General features: G+C 48.6%; 1 protein-coding gene across 1 annotated transcript in view; it reads right to left on the bottom strand.

The window, feature by feature from the left end:
- GABBR2 (gamma-aminobutyric acid type B receptor subunit 2) overlaps window positions 1–15,669 on the bottom strand; it is a 422,753-nt gene that overhangs the window by 89,643 nt on the left and 317,441 nt on the right. Inside the window, exons 10-11 of the mRNA XM_003820625.6 lie at window positions 11,083–11,233; window positions 7,874–8,006 (exon numbers count right to left, since the gene is read on the bottom strand). Coding sequence (XP_003820673.4) covers window positions 7,874–8,006; window positions 11,083–11,233 — 284 coding nt within the window. The remainder of the gene's footprint in view (window positions 1–7,873; window positions 8,007–11,082; window positions 11,234–15,669) is intronic.

The raw sequence follows: 15,669 nt of genomic DNA, 5'->3' as shown, positions 1-15,669 counted from the left end.
TTGGGGGTGGGGAGGCCACTGTCATCAAGCGGGCATCTGTACCCCATCCAGGACTCCAGTTGGCCCAATCAGGCCCTGTGACAGCCAGTCCCTGTGACCCTCTCTTTGAGCTGGTCTGGACCTGCCAGGCAAGGCCACCACCAAACCCTGTGGGTATCTCCTAGCCCAGCCTTCCTGCTGCCTTCTGAAATCACAAAGCATGTTACCATGGCCAGCCATGACAGCCACCTGCAAAAACAGCCCCAAACCCACATTATTACATTGTTTTACTTCTCAACTGCCTCAGAAAGAAAACCCCATGCAACAACAACAACAAAACCACAGATTTATGGCCTTTTAACTAAAAATGTTTCATTAATTCCTACCAGACTTGAATTTACTGGGAGGCCAAGTGGGTGTTCCTAGGCAGCCTTTACCTTTCTAGTTAGAGTTAGAAAATCCCAGTACCTCTAGGAGGGCAGGAAGAGGGCATCACACTCCCCAGTCCAGTGTCTGGGCCTCCCCTGCCCCACCCCTGCCTAGCTGCCATCCATCTGAGCAGAGTGAAGAGGCCGAAGGGGTGCTTCGGGACTGGAACCCCACCCTGCCAGCTGTGACAGCAGGAACCGCCCTGCTTCCCGAGGTTCGAGGGTGGGGGCCACAATCCAGTGTCTTCCAGCCCAGGAGCTCCTTCCCTCCCACAGCTGGGCCCCAGGAGACCAGGCTTCTGGTGCTCCCATTTATCTTACACAATCAGTCTCCAAGAGACAAACACAAAAATAAAGCATCAGGTACTAATCTTATCCCTGCTCTTCCAAGTGCGGTCTGGGGATGTGGCATCAGCATCCCCTGAGAGTGTGTCAGGAATGCACAGGCCCCCTTCTAGACCCGCTGCATTCCATCCAGACCCCCAGGTGGCTCAGTGCACACTGAGTAGCACTGTCTGTGCATGCAGGAGCTGGGATGGGGGCCACCCTTTGGCAAGGGGAGGAGGGTTGGGGCAGATAGGAACCAGAAGGAGACAGGGAGGGCCTCTGGGATGCTGATAAGGTCCTGCTTCTTGATATGGATCCTGGATTCACAGTTGAGTTCAGTTTGTGAAAATTCACTGAGTGCCACGCTTATAATATACATACTTTTTTTAAGTAGAAAAATAGATAAAAGAGTTGGGGTGGTCAGCAAGTAGAGGCAGCTGGGAGCTAAAGCTGAGTCACGCTCTTCTGAGCGTCCCTCAGGGCAGCCCTGGGCCAAACTGGCTTCTTAGGCCAGATTCCAACCACTACATGGCCGCAGCATCCTCAGAGGTCCCGTCTGTGTCATTCTTACCTCCCTTGCTGCCTGCCCCAAAGCCCCTTTCAGCACTCAAGGTGGCAGAGGCAACCACCAGCTTGGCTTTGACTTAGGCAGGACCCAAGTCTGTTCCTGCCCCAGTTTTGGTAGAGCAAGGCCACAGAAGGCCAGAAGTTGCCATGGGTACCTACACCAAGCTGGCCAGCATCAACTGGTTTTCCCAGCCTCTTCTTTTTTATTTTTTTTTGAGACAGGGTCTCCCTCTGTCACCCAGGCTAGAGTACAGTGGCGCGATCTTGGCTCACTGCAACCTCTGCTTCCCAGGTTCAAGTGATTCTCCTGCCTCAGCCTCCTGAGTAGCTGGGACTATAGGCGTCTGCCACCACGCCTGGCTAATCTTTGTATTTTTAGTAGAGATGGGATTTTACTATGTTGGCCAGGCTGGCCTCGAACTCCTGACCTTAGGTGATCCACCCGCCTCAGCTTCCCAAAGTGCTGGGATTACAGGCATGAGCCACCGCACCTGGCCTCCCAGCCTCTTTATCCCAAGTTTACTCTGCTTTATCAGTGTCTCTCTTAATGGTATCCAGAGGTGAACACAATTATCCAGACATAGTCCCATCATTCGTTCATACATAATGATAACAGCTAAGATGTATGAAGCCTTACTGTGTGACAGGCACTAGATGCTTTACATACATGATCTCCTTTAATCCTCACAACCCTATTATTATCATCCCCATTTTACAGAAGAGGAAACTAAGGTTCAGAGATGTTAAATAGGGTCAACAAAAGCCACTGAATTGTACACATTAAAAGGGCAAAATTTATGGTATGTGGATTATATCTTAATTTAAAAAAATCTGAGACAAAAATTTTGGTAATATTGGCTGGGATAGGTGGTTACCAGATCCCTAAGAACTTAGTTGACTTTTTTTTTTTTTCTGGTATAAGCCAGCTAATAAAAAATCAGAATAGTCTTGCTTTCTAATGAAACATCTCAATCATCTTTGTGGTCCAACAGAGCTAGTTTTAAACTTCTTCCCTGCTGCCTAGCAGTGTGTGACAGGGCTTCCGTTTTCTGCTCCGTCAGGTGGGGACAGTGAACTTGGCCTTGTCAGGTGGTTGTGAACGAAAGGCTGCCCCTGGCTGAAAGCTGGCCTTGGTGACTCGCAGAGGCTGAGGGCACAGGCTCGGGAGTTAACAGGAAGCTGTTACTACCCCACGCCCAGGAATGCTTCTGAGAGCCCAGGAAGCTGCATGAGGGCCACGCTGGGATCTAAGGTCCGCCTGGAGCCTCCTCATCCTGTCTGCAAAGCCCCTTCTTACTCCTCCCACGCTCGAGCTGGGGTTTCTGCCTCAGATCCACAAGGAAGGCAAGTGCTTTTTCTCATCCCCACCTGCTGGACTCCTTGTCTGGGCAGACAGGGGCTGGGATCCCAGAGCCGGGTCAGCTCAGCTGCCGGGGTCCATCCCTTCCCCCTGGCACTGGGGCCCTGGCCCACGCCCAGCACTGTCCTTGCAGACAGCTCCATGTCCACAGGGGCCACGTTGCTATGGTGACTCCACTACCCGCACAGTGTCCAGGGAGACAGCACGGGGTATAGCTGGAGCTGTTCTCAAGACTTGGAGAAACCGGCACTGACAGTCTGGGAAGATTCTGGAAAGGGTCAGAGGGAGTGGGGGATGGGAACTAAGAGAAACTGCGTCCCTAGCAGTAGCACTGTGTGTGGGTGAATCTGTGTGCACGCACTCACACACGCACCCACCCTCGTCCGAGCAGAGGTGTAGCCCCTAGAGAGGCCTAATCTTGTGACTGTCATAGGTTTCTGCCTGAGGGGGTATTCATGGTTTCTCACTGTGTTAAGCTGCTATTTTGAAAACTAAAAGGGAGAAAAAAGCGGCATGTATATGGCAGCAGAGCAGACAGAACTGTGACTTCGGCTGCGCCATGTCTGAACCTGGTCTCATGGTCTACCTTGTCCCCTGTCCTTTAAGATTTACAGAACCCAGTGTGGGACACCAGGAAATTACACTGTGACAAGGATGCAAGGTGACAAGCTGTGATGCCTATCCCTCCTCCTACATCCCTCCATGCAGCACTCTCCCTGAGTTCCAGGCGGCTTGTCTGAATCGTCTTGTTTAACCCACACTGCAATCCTGCAGAGGGAAAACTGTTATGCTCATTTTACAGATGAGAAAACTGAGGTTAAGTCACTTGCTGCAGTCAGGAGCTAGTAAGTGGAGGAGGTGGCAGTCGAATGCAGGCTGTTGCTGGAAGATCCGTGATCACTACACCATAGGGGCCTGCTTCTCCTTGCAGCTCCCCACTCGGTGGGAGTTTGCTGGGAGCAGCCTTCTAGGTCCGAAGGACAGAATCCATGGCACCAAGTGAAATTAAGGAGCTGCCCACCCTGGAATAGCAGGTGGAATACAACCCAAATTGTACCCATCAGGCACTGGTACTTAGGCCCTAAATTCAAGAGCTTTCACTTCCTCTTCCTGGGCAATATTGAGAATTAGTAAATAAATGGCCCCAGCCCTAACCCATGTACACCTCTGTGCTGACCCAATTCAGTCCGGGGTAGATAATCTATGCCTTTTCCCCACAGTCATGCATGTGGACTCCCCTTTGTAGAGCTTCTAAAGCAGCCTTGACTGCAAATAAATTAATTCTCAGGGGCAGCAAGAACTGGGCCCTAATATCTTTTCGGGCCCTCATCTTCAGAGCCGATGCTGATTTGTAAAGTGCTTTATGATTTATTCATATCAGCCTTCCCCGGCTTCCCAGGACAACCTTCCCCTCACAGAAATGAGCGTGACTCCCAGAATAGAACATCAGGCTTCATTAAAAAGAAAAGCCCTGGGTGTGGGGGATGTCCCTGTTTTTGCTCCCTAGCCTGCGTCACCCTGTGGTTGTTGAATTCAGGTCAAACTTGAGAAAGCACCTGTGCTTTCATAGCCTTTGGCTTGTGAACAAGGCGAGATGTCAGGAACTTCTTTCTGGGAAGGAGAGAGTTTCTAAAGGCTGGGCAGCCCTTCATGTCTGCTGCAGGAATCTCTGCAGTGAAGATTGAATGCCTCAGGACACCTGAGGCATTCCCAGGTGTCCAATAGCAAGTGATGAGGAGATGGGCAGAGTGGCCCCCAGGAAGGACTGGGGCCATGGCAGAATGAGGGTAGGGTTTTGCTCCACTGATTCTCAACCTGGGGAACAAGGCAAGCCCCTTGCCTCTCAGGGATGCCACTGAGAAACTGGAGTTGCCAAACTTGCCCCCAGTATCTTTTTTTTTTGAGACCGAGTCTCGCTCTGTCGCCCAGGCAGGAGTGCAGTGGCACAATCTCGGCTCACTGCAAGCTCCGCCTCCCAGGTTCATGCCATTCTCCTGCCTCAGCCTCCTGAGTAGCTGGGACTACAGGCACCCGCCACCTCACCCAGCTAATTTTTTGTATTTTTAAGTAGAGATGGGGTTTGCCATGTTGGCCAGGTTGGGCTTGAACTCCTGGCTCCAGGTGATCTACCCGCCTCGGCCTCCCAAAGTGCTGGGATTATAAGCATGAGCCACTGCACCCGGCCCCAGTACCATTTCCATTACTGTAATCATCACAGTGTCCTAAAACCTGGGGAGGAAGCCTAAGCACAGATGGAAGAGAGAAATCCTCACTTTCCTCGTTTAACTTCATCAGGGTCCCTCAGGAGCAACGTTTTATTCAGGCCTCACCACTGCCCAGGAAAGCTGACCATAAATAAATTGTATGCCCATGAAATTGTTAGGCATCTCAGGGCACAAAAGTCATGCTGATGTAGGAATATCAGAGACTCAGTGGCGTTCACACTTCCACTAAAACTAGCAAGACTTCCATACGCTTTGGTTATCATTCTCATGCCAGAAGGCCACCCTTGTTTTTTTTCTTTTTTTTGAGATGGAGTTTCACTCCTGTGGCCCAGGCTGGGGTGCCATGGCGTGATCTTGGCTCACTGTAACCCCTGCCTCCCAGGTTCAAGCGAGTCTCCTGCCCTCAGCGTCCTGAGTAGCTGGGATTACAGGCATGTGCCTCCACGCCCAGCTAATTTTGTATTTTTAGTAGAGACGGGGTTTCTCCATGTTGGTCAGGCTGGTCTTGAACTCCTGACCTCAGGTGATCTGCCTGCCTCAGCCTCTCAAAGTGCTGGGATTATAGGCGTGAGCCACTGCACCTTGCCCCAGGAGGCCATACTCTTTAGAGAACAACCCCACTGAACCACACCCACAAGGACTTTTGAGCAGCTCAGCTTCTTTGGAAGCTGACTGCAGGCACAAGCCAGGGACTTGCATCTTTTGTATTCACCTTCTTCACTCCCAGACGGGCAGAATAATGGGAATTAGTCTCATGCCAGAAGGCCACACTCTTTTGATCTTTTGGTGGGAATGAGCCAGTGCCAGGCTTGGAGTGAAAAACTCTTGAGTGGGAAGAGTGAACCAAGTGACCCTGGGGCACTGGGGTTTGACAGCCATGCAGGTCCCTCCAGGAGAGGAGAGGGGCCTGAACACACCAGTGACCTCACTACCCCCTCAGTTACTGGGGACTCGACCACACACTTCTCAAGGCACTGCTCAATTGAGGATAAAGTAAATGTATCTGTAGACCTCTCTCTGGCTAGGCAGCTCACAGTGAAGTTACTGGTAACAGGAACAATTTCTCGATGATGTGTAACAGTCAGTCCAGTTTAATCATTCGCAGAAATCCGGGGAGCAAAATCCCCTAGACTGTAAGATCTTGGGGGGCTTCCCTTCTTTCCATGTGCTGTCCCAGAGCAGAGGGACTGGCCTGGACTCAGTCCTCAAAGTCTGGGGTGTGAGTGGGGACTTGCAGCACATTTAAAGGGTGCTTCGTTTAAGCATCCCTCACTGCTAGCCTTCAGCCCTCATCATCCAGCAGTGGGCAACACTGAGGCTTGTGAGCAACAAACGCAGTCTAAAAAAGGCTGCTTTGCAAAAAAGGGCCCACAGTGCTCTCAACGTCTTGAAAGAAAACAGCACCAACAAAGGAGTGGCTTTTGGATGAATCCACTCAGCACCGATCTTTTGACCATCCCCTCTAGCTCTGGTCTTCCAGGCAGGGGACTGGATGAATTACTGCATGTGGGACTCTAAAGAGACCCAGCTGGCTAACCCGGTTTGGACAGATCATAGTCAATGTCCAGAAATACATCCCAACTGATTACTTTATTCTTAAAAAGTAAGTTCACGATATTTTCAACTGAGAGTTAGTTCCATACAACTATTAAGTGATTGCTAATACATAACCCCCTTTAAAAAAATAACTAGGGAGGCCGAGGCGGCCAGATCACCTGAGGTCGGGAGTTCGAGACCATCCTGACCAACATGGAGAAACCCCGTCTCTACTAAAAATATAAAATTAGCTGGGCATGGTGGTGCATGCCTGTAGTCCCAGCTACTCAGGAGGCTGAGGCAGGAGAATCACTTGAACCCAGGAGGCGGAGGTTGCAGTGAGCTGAGATCATACCATTGCACTCCAGCCTGGGCAACAAGAGTGAAACTCTGTCTCCAAAAAAACTCAAAAAACAAACAAAAAAAAAATAAAAGGCATTTCTTTAGGCATTAAACTTTTTAACATGTTAATTAACTTTAAAAATAATCTTTCTAATGTATAGTAAATTAGTTACACTGCTTTGGACTTCATTAAATATATATATATCTCAATAGGGATGATACAGCCCCCTTGGGGGCAACTGTTGGTTCTTGAATGTGAAGAAACATTACTCTTTTTTACGTATAAACCATAGATATATATATAAAGTACACAAACAGATATACATTATATTTCTGGTATTAAACTTTCATAAGAGGAATCATTAGGAAAAAATGTCTAAAAATGCTCCTTAGGGGAACAATAAGGAAAAAACCGTTGAAGAAAACACCACTTAAATAGAAAATAACAATTATAGCTTTTACCATATAACTCAGTCAGACATACAAAGATCTATCATCATATTCTTTGATGGTTTTTGAGGTAGATGGGAGGATCTGTTCCTTCTTAAATGATCCTGACCCTGACTCTGACCCTTGGCGCTGATGCTTTTCTGGATGATAATATTTTTCCCCTCCTTTTCTATGTTACTCTGTCAATTCTCAGTGGGCTGTCTTCTAACAGTGGCCTGATAAGTCCATTGTCTTTTTTTCTGAGACAGGGTCTTTCTCTGTTTCCCAGGCTGGGGCACAGTGACACGATCACAACTCACTGCAACCTTGATCTTTGGGCTCAAGCAATCCTCCCTCCTCAGCCTCCTGAGAAGCTGGGACTACAGGTGTACACCAGCATGCCCGGCTAATTTTTTTTGTATTTTTTGTAGAGACAGGGTTTCACCATGTTGCCCAGGCTGGAAGTCCATTATCTTAACTTTGTAGGTGGTATTTATACCCAGTGCTGGCCTGACAGTAACACCGTTCTTCCCTGTTGAGTTGAAGAACTACTAAATGGGTTGTTCCCTGCCTGTTCATGTATTTTCATGTATTTCTGGGTTTGCATCTGTGTTTTCGATGACTGAGGTCACCAAGGAAACTTTCTATCATATACCACTGGCTTATGCAGAATGACTTACGGTGCAAAGTGTTTCAAAGGTCTTTTCAGAGACAAAGGATCCATCAAGGCCAAAGAGAAATATGGAAGCATAGGAGAGCATCCCTCCAAGGATGATAAGGTTGTTCATGTATGGACTCGACATCTTTATCAGCCTGACAAGAGAAAGAGACAATAGATTTAACAGAACGGTTAATTTAGTTATTCCTTCAACACGTATTTTCTAAACGCCTGCTAGATATATATTGTTGCTCAGGCTAGAGGGGAGAGAGAGAAACAGAAATACGCCATGGGGCCTCAGGGGACACATCAACAGGAAGTCCCACATTTCTAGTCAGATTTTCCCCAACACCCAGGTGCTCACTCTGGAACCTTCCCCTTACAGAGAAATAATGAAAAGCTCTGGTTTCCTCTACCCCCCTCCCCACCTACTGTTTGTCCTTCACTAAAAGACCTCAGACAACTATATATTTCTAATTGTTGATTTCCCTGCCTCCTTTGTCAAGTTCACCTATTACTTCCCAAGGGACAGCTTGTCACATCAGCTTCTTCATCCATTAATTTTCAGTTTAAACAAAAGCATTAAGTCAACAGGTTTTTTTTTTTTTTTTTTTTTTTTTTTGGCTGGAGCTGAGAACTCATGTCAAATCTAGAGAATGTGACATGTAACTTCAGCCACGTTCCCCACAGTGAGGAGAAAGTCCCATACCACACTCCCCGGCCTTGAGTAGACCATGTCAAGGAGGCCTAACTGTGAGTCTCAGGGTTGCTTAGGAAAGCTCACACTGTTCCGTGCACAAAGACAGCCACACATGTGGGCAGGAATACCTCTCCCAGTCACCGGGTGACAGAGGGAGACACCAGAGTCCGCAACCCACCCACTACCCCTGTCTTCACTAGGCTTCAGTGGGGAGCAGGGAGCATTCTTTATACTTCCAGACGCTGCATCCTTCTCTGTCATTTCCTCCCGGAACCCTGTGGTGGCCCCCAGCTGCCCAGCAAGCCAGGGTCATCAGTGGGCTTGTAGGTGCCTGGCCCCCCCAGCACAATCAGCTCAGAAGGGCTTCAGGTTTTAGGCGCCCTGTGGTTGAGGGGCTCTTTTGCAGACTGTAATTACAGCCAATTGTTCCCCAACATTTTCCTTTGCATTCTCCAGTTCTGTTAACCCTTCACATTTTAAACATGCAATACGTCAAAGGGAGAGGGAAATAAGAAGCCTGCTGCTCTTCCTCTGTGAACTGCACCCCGGCTTTCAAGTTGGGAGCAGGGGGTCCAGGGCTTAGACTCGGCCACTCCATAAAAGTGACACCTTGACAAGTCACTTAGCCTGGCTGAATTTCCTCACCTGTATAACTGATCCTGTTGCCTTGGACACACATGAAGCTGAGATGACGCTGGGTCCTTGGAGGTCCTTTTGTAAACCGTGAACTACTTAGGTGCCTCCATTCTTATTACTACAGCAGTCAGGGGAGGGGAGAGCCTGGGGGTTGGGGCAGGCTTCCCAGAGGAGGTGGGCCTTATAGGATGGATTTAGGAAGAGAGAAGTAGGGGGAGGGATTGGGAACCATAGCAATATTTTTTTTCTATCTTTCTGCAGATTTTTAAATAGCCAAGCCAGTTAACAAACAAGACAAAACAAAACAAAAAACTTCACCTGGATGCCAGCCTCTTGAAAAGAGTAATGGTAACTTTCCCCCAGGAGGCCAAGAGGGGGTAGTTAAGGAATTCAATGAGTTTAGTCTTATGATGGGGCAACTTGCTGTCCTGATGGGACTTCTCGAGGCATCTGGGCTGTCAATCTAACTTTGAGAGCTGATTATGTGCCCAGGCCTGTGCCAAGTGCTAAGAGGTATGTTGAGCATTTAAGGTTTGTATGGAGTGGACAAAAGTTGCCTCACTTTTTTTTGTGGCAGTATATGTGCTATTTGTTGTAAGTAAAATAAAATAACAGGAGAAGAAAACTCTTTTCTGTTTTTCAGGAAATAGGTTTGACCTAAGCAACTGCTATCAAAAAAAGCCAAACAAACAACAAAATAACCCCGGACACAGTGGCTCATGCCTCTAATTCCAGCAACTTGGGAGGCTGAGGCAGGAGGATCGCTTGAGTCCAGGAGTTTGAGAAAAGCCTAGGCAGCATAGTGAGACTGTCTCTTAAAAAAGTAAAATAAAATAAATTAATTAATTAAAATAATTAATTAATTAATTAAAAAACCAAACACACACACAAAAGTCTAGAGCCTCCAAATTCCTTCTTTGCAAACAGGGAGACATTTAAAAATCTCAAAAACCAAAAAAACTGTTTTCTTCAGAATCAGACTTGTTCCTGACAGCCCACGAGTTCATGCAATGTGGCTTCTGGGCACCATGGCAGAGCCATGGCACCATGTAGGTGGTCACTGTGGCTGTCCCCATGACGGCCCACGCTCTGCACCCCTGCTTATTCCACAAAAAGGCTTGGGGCTGGGTTCAGGGATTTGCTATGGACACCAAAGAAGCAAAATGCACTTGGTAAAAACCACCGCCTGGAGTGGCGGCCTGTTCTACCCATGACTGACCAGAATAACTCAGTCAGCCTCTCTCCTCTGGAGAATTAAGGGCATGTGGTGGGGAAAAGAAATTAAGACAAGAAACCGAGAAGACAGTCTGCCACAAGTGGACAGCAGCACTCTGTCGCTGAACTTCAGGGCTTTTCTCTGTGAAATGAGGAGTTACCCGGAGGGTCATACAGGATGATGGAAGGGAGGGCTTCCTGGCCGTAATGAACTGTACCAATGGGAGTCCATTTCACTGGACTTTGTGACCCCCTTCAGTGGTGATTCTCAGCGATGCTAGGGGATAGGGGCAAAGAAGTTTGGGGTATTCTGTCTTCTAGCTCTCTCCTGCTGGACCTCCACAAAGTACAGGAGTATATCCAAAGCTCTGAGGAGGCCCGTGGACTTGGACTCTTCGATTTTATTTAACTTCCTCAAACTTATTTGACTAAACTCCTGTGCAACCAGCAGCCCGGCCTCTGTGTGTGTGTGTGTGTGTGTTTGTGTGCGTGCACGCACACGCGCGTACTCACATGCATGTAACACCTACAACATCCTAGCAACTGAGAAACACTTTGGGAAACTCTGCCCTGCAGACTTCTGTGTCCCTGGGGAATCTGTCATGTGGCACTCCTATACTGTGTCCATAGGCTTGTCAATTCAGAAAGTGATATCACAGAGGAGGACCAGGGTGGCTTACTTCTGATTCCGGTTCTTGATGTTGAAGAAGAGAAAAGCACTGGCCATGATCATCCCGAGGATGGTGAGGGCAGAGAGGATGCTGTAGAGAGGTAGGGAGATCTTCCGCAGCTGCTCCAGGATGATGGTCTTGTCTTTTGGTGGTTCGGATCCTAGAGGATCAAGAGAAGACATCAGTGGGACCCAATGCAAGTCACTGCGCGAGAACACCTTTGCCTTAGTGTCCCTGACATCCAGCCAGGCCCTGTGCACAAACTCTACACAAGGCACATCTATCTACTGGGTGAGCCAGATCCAGTGGTTGGCCAGTCTGCCCAACAGGGAGCCTGAGCCAGGACTTATTTCTTTCTCTAAATAGAATCAATAAAGGATTTGTGATGCATTTAATAGCCATTAGAAGACTAGAATTTGATTTGGTCTAATTACACTATTGAAAAACCATCACCATTTATCCCCCAAGGCAACAACGGCCTGGAAGCACAGGGCTGGGTGATGTGAGTGGGTACCAGTGGGTGCCTTCGGGGATGAAGAACTTGGCTCTGGCCTCAAGATCTCTGCTCCTACACATACACAATAAATGATCCCTCCTCAACAGGATGGACACCTTGCCTGTTGGTTCCATGGTGACACATAGGTGTTTTGGCTGCAGAATTTCTGCTTCAATGTCATTGTGTTTTAAAAGCTCTATCTGGCTTTCTGTTTCCATAAGACTCTGAGTAACTGTGGGAGGCAGAAGCTACCTTCCTCTCCCTGCTGTGCCAGAACTGGCCTGCAACTGTGGGATTCCATTTCTCTATGTGACTGCAGAGGTGCGCTGCTCAAAGGAACTCGGGGGAACCCTGAGGGTTTCAGAGCAAATCCATCTTTCAGTCCTGTTTTAGTTTTAGCAGACATAGACTGGTTTGGGATGAGGGATTCAGGGACTCCCCCAGCTTCCTGCAAATCCCTCTTTCTTAGCTGCTATTTTAGGTCAGGTTTCTGCTGTGGAATTGTGAAACTTCAGGGCTTTTCTCTCCAGTAGGGGTATGTGGAATCAGCCGGATGTTACAAAGTAGCCAAGCCTGGGAATCTGGGAGCCCCACCAGGGTACCAGTTATGCCTCTCTTCCCAGGAGACAAGCAGGAAAGGGGCAGATGTGGTAGCAGGGAGTGAGAACTCCCCTGAACATCTGGGTTTAAAACACTGCTAGCAAGTTCAAATGTGTTTAGAAATATTCAGTGGCTTTGGCTGAGTGTGGTGGCTCATGCCTGTAATCCCAGCACTTTGGGAGGCCAAGGCGGGTGGATCACTTGAGGTCAGGAGCTCGAGACCAGCCTGGCCAACATGGGGAAACCCCGTCTCTACCGAAAATACAAAAATAGCTGGGTGTGCTGGTGCACACCTGTAGTCCCAGATACTCAGGAGGCTGAGGCAGGAAAATCGCTTGAACCCAGGAGATGGAGGCTGCAGTGAGCCAAGATTATGCCACTGCACTCCAGCCTGGGTGACAGAGCAAGACTCCATCTCACCAAAAAAAAAAAAAAAAAAATAGAGAGCGAGAAACATTCAGTGGATTAAGAGTTTGAACCATCTAAGAAATTTAGGGAAGTTGCCAGGTTTGAAAACATCAAGGAACCTGCTGGTGTGGTTAATGTGAAGCCTTAAGCAATTCCATGTAAAGTAACATTTATAAGAAAAGTGGCATCAAGGGCCAAAAGTCTGGGCTAAAGCAGACACAAGGAGATGGAGGTAACATCATTTCTTGCTTCCAGAAGTGAAAGCTCACCATCTGGAAGCTTCTTCCCCCTCTGTCCATCATCCTTCCCCAAACACCTGGCTCAGGTGCCTTCTGGCTACCAAATGCAAGAACAGTGCTGGGGCATCTGTGAGATCCTGTCTGGAAACAAGCCCTTCTATGGACACAGAAAGAAGACTGAGGTTTGGTTCACAGGTGATATGATCACTACTGGGTTTGGGGCCTATTGTGTAGAAACAACTCCAGAAAATTGACAATAGACAAGAGAAAGCTGTCTCCTTCTTACTCCTTCTTCTCTTCCTGCAAAATGATGGCTCCACAAGGGGTATTAAGACTTTGTGGAAACCAAATGCTTGGTTTATCATGAGTATTAGTAACAGCAGAAGTCCTGAGTTTTCTTTCTTGCTTTTCATCTGGTCCATTCATTCATTATTCATCCATTCATTGCCATTCACTCATTCATTCATCATTAATGATGATTAATCACAATTAATAATCAACTCCCATCTGTCAGGCCTGAGACTGAGCACCAATGATACAAAGATGAAAAATACACTGTCCCTGCCTTCAGGGAACTTACACACTAGCCATAGGAAAAAAGAAAAAAGCACTAATAAGCAATCCTATTTATTGAATTCCTATGACAAGCTAAGCAAGATATAGAGATTTTCCCACTTGATCCACCCAACAGCCTCAGGGGTAGTTAAGTTATTATCATTTGACAGAGGGGGCAATGGTTTTCTAGGTGTTAAGTAGCTCTTACAGCTAGTAAGTGGCAGGATTTGAACTCAGATCTGCCTAACCCTGAAGCTTATGGTCTAACTACTACACAAACTGCTGCCAGTGACGCTGGGGTCCAGGTGATATGATAACATCAGACAGGAGGCCTGAGAGCGAGCAGGGAGCAGAGTGCAGTCCTGCCTGACGGGGTCAGGAAATGCTACAGAAAGGAGGCGACGGAGGAGCTGAGTCTCGAAGGATGAGTAGAGTAGTTGGCTGTTGGCCAGGAAGATGAGAAGGAAAGGGCATCCTGGGCAGAAGGCACAGCATGAGCCAAGGCCCAGTGGTGTTTCAGGACAGTTGAGGAACTGTAAGCAGTTTAGTTGGGGGGAATCTGAGAGAGGAGACAGAGAAGCGAGGAGGGGTCCCTTCATGGAGGCCTTGGGGCCACAGCTCAGAGTGAGGTCCCCTCGCTCTGAGCAGTGGGGACGTGCGGGGCTCTGAGCAGAGGTGGCATCTTAAGCCTGGCATGACAGCAAGGGCACTTTGGCTGCTGAGGGCAGAATGGATTGAGGAGGGAAGGCTAGCACAGCAGTGAGAAGCCTCACTGGGGGCTAGTGTAGGGGTCCGAGTGAGCGGGGCTGAGAGCTGAACCCAGGCCAGGTGTGGATAGAAGGCCTGGGCTCTGCCCTGACCTGCCTGGGCTCTGTGTTCAGAGGCTGATTATTCACGGTCTTGGTAGTGGGGAAGGTCTGAGAAGCAGGAAGTAGGCCTGGCACAGCGGCTTCCTGTGTTCTCTCAGCCTGGGGGCAGAGCCCAGGGCTGAAAGGCAGGGCCTGGGCATCACCAATGAAGACCTGGTACCCTCTGACTGTTGTGTAGCCACTGTCCTGGCTACTGGTCCCTGCCCCACCAAATTCATGTTTTTCCTGTAAGTTGTGTTTTGTGTCTTTTGTTTGGCGCTTGAATCTTTTCTTCAATTCGTAAACCCAGAGTCCTTGTTCAGTAAACCCTGATCTCCCCAGTCTGATAGCAGACATGCCGATCTTGGGGATCAGGGCTCTGGTGGTTACAACAGGCTGTGTGAATTTGGGGTGTCACCCTTGAGGTAATACTTGACGATATGTCCGGTGACAGCTCCCTCGGTTGGGTTAGGGAGGCTCACCTGAGTGTGGAGACCACTCTGGTTCTCAGAGGCTGACTGGAGTTTTGCTTTGCAATGTTCTCAAGGCTGAATCCCTCAGGTTCAGTGGAAATATAGGAACATGACAGAGTCTAATCAAAGGGCCTGAGGAAGAGCCTTCTCTGGTGCCCTTGCTTTCAAGAAGGAACTTAAAAGCTCCTGGCACAGAAAGCCAGCTGTCCCAATTTCTGCTGACCCAGTGGAATCAAAGTAACAATATGGATGTGGCAGCTTTCTCTATTGCTATTAAGTGACTAGACTGTCTGTTTGTCCATCCGTCCATCCACTGTCCATCTGTCTACTCATCCACTCACCCTCCTATACATCTATCTATCCACTACCCATTCATCCATCCATCCACTTGATCAATTCATCCATCCATCTACCCAGCCATCCATCTGTCCACCCATCTACCTGTCCATCTATCCACTCACCCACCCACCCAACCCACCCACCTATCCATCTATCCATCCATCCGCCCATTCACACACCCATCCATGCATCCACTCAACCATCCACCCATCCATCCATCCATTCATCCATCCACACACCCACTCATCCACCCAACCATCCATCCATCCACTCATCCACTCATCCACCCAACCATCCATCCATCCACTCATCCACCAACCCATCCATCCATCCATCCATCCATCCATCCATCCATCCACTCATCCACCAACCCACCCATCCATCCATCCATCCATCCATCCATCCATCCATCCATCCATCCACTTGATCAGTTCATCCATCCATCTACCCAGCCATCCATCTGTCCACCCATCTACCTGTCCATCTATCCACTCACCCACCCACCCACATACCTATCCATCTATCCATCCATCTGCCCATTCACACACCCATCCATGCATCCACCCAACCATCCATCCATCCATCCATCCATCCATCCATCCACACACCCACTCATCCACTCAACCATCCATCCATCC

This window comes from Pan paniscus, chromosome 11, assembly GCF_029289425.2.
Source record: "Pan paniscus chromosome 11, NHGRI_mPanPan1-v2.0_pri, whole genome shotgun sequence".
In the NCBI taxonomy this organism is placed as follows: domain Eukaryota; kingdom Metazoa; phylum Chordata; class Mammalia; order Primates; family Hominidae; genus Pan; species Pan paniscus.
Note: the sequence above shows the minus strand (reverse complement) of the source record. Positions and strands in the feature narration are given on the sequence as shown.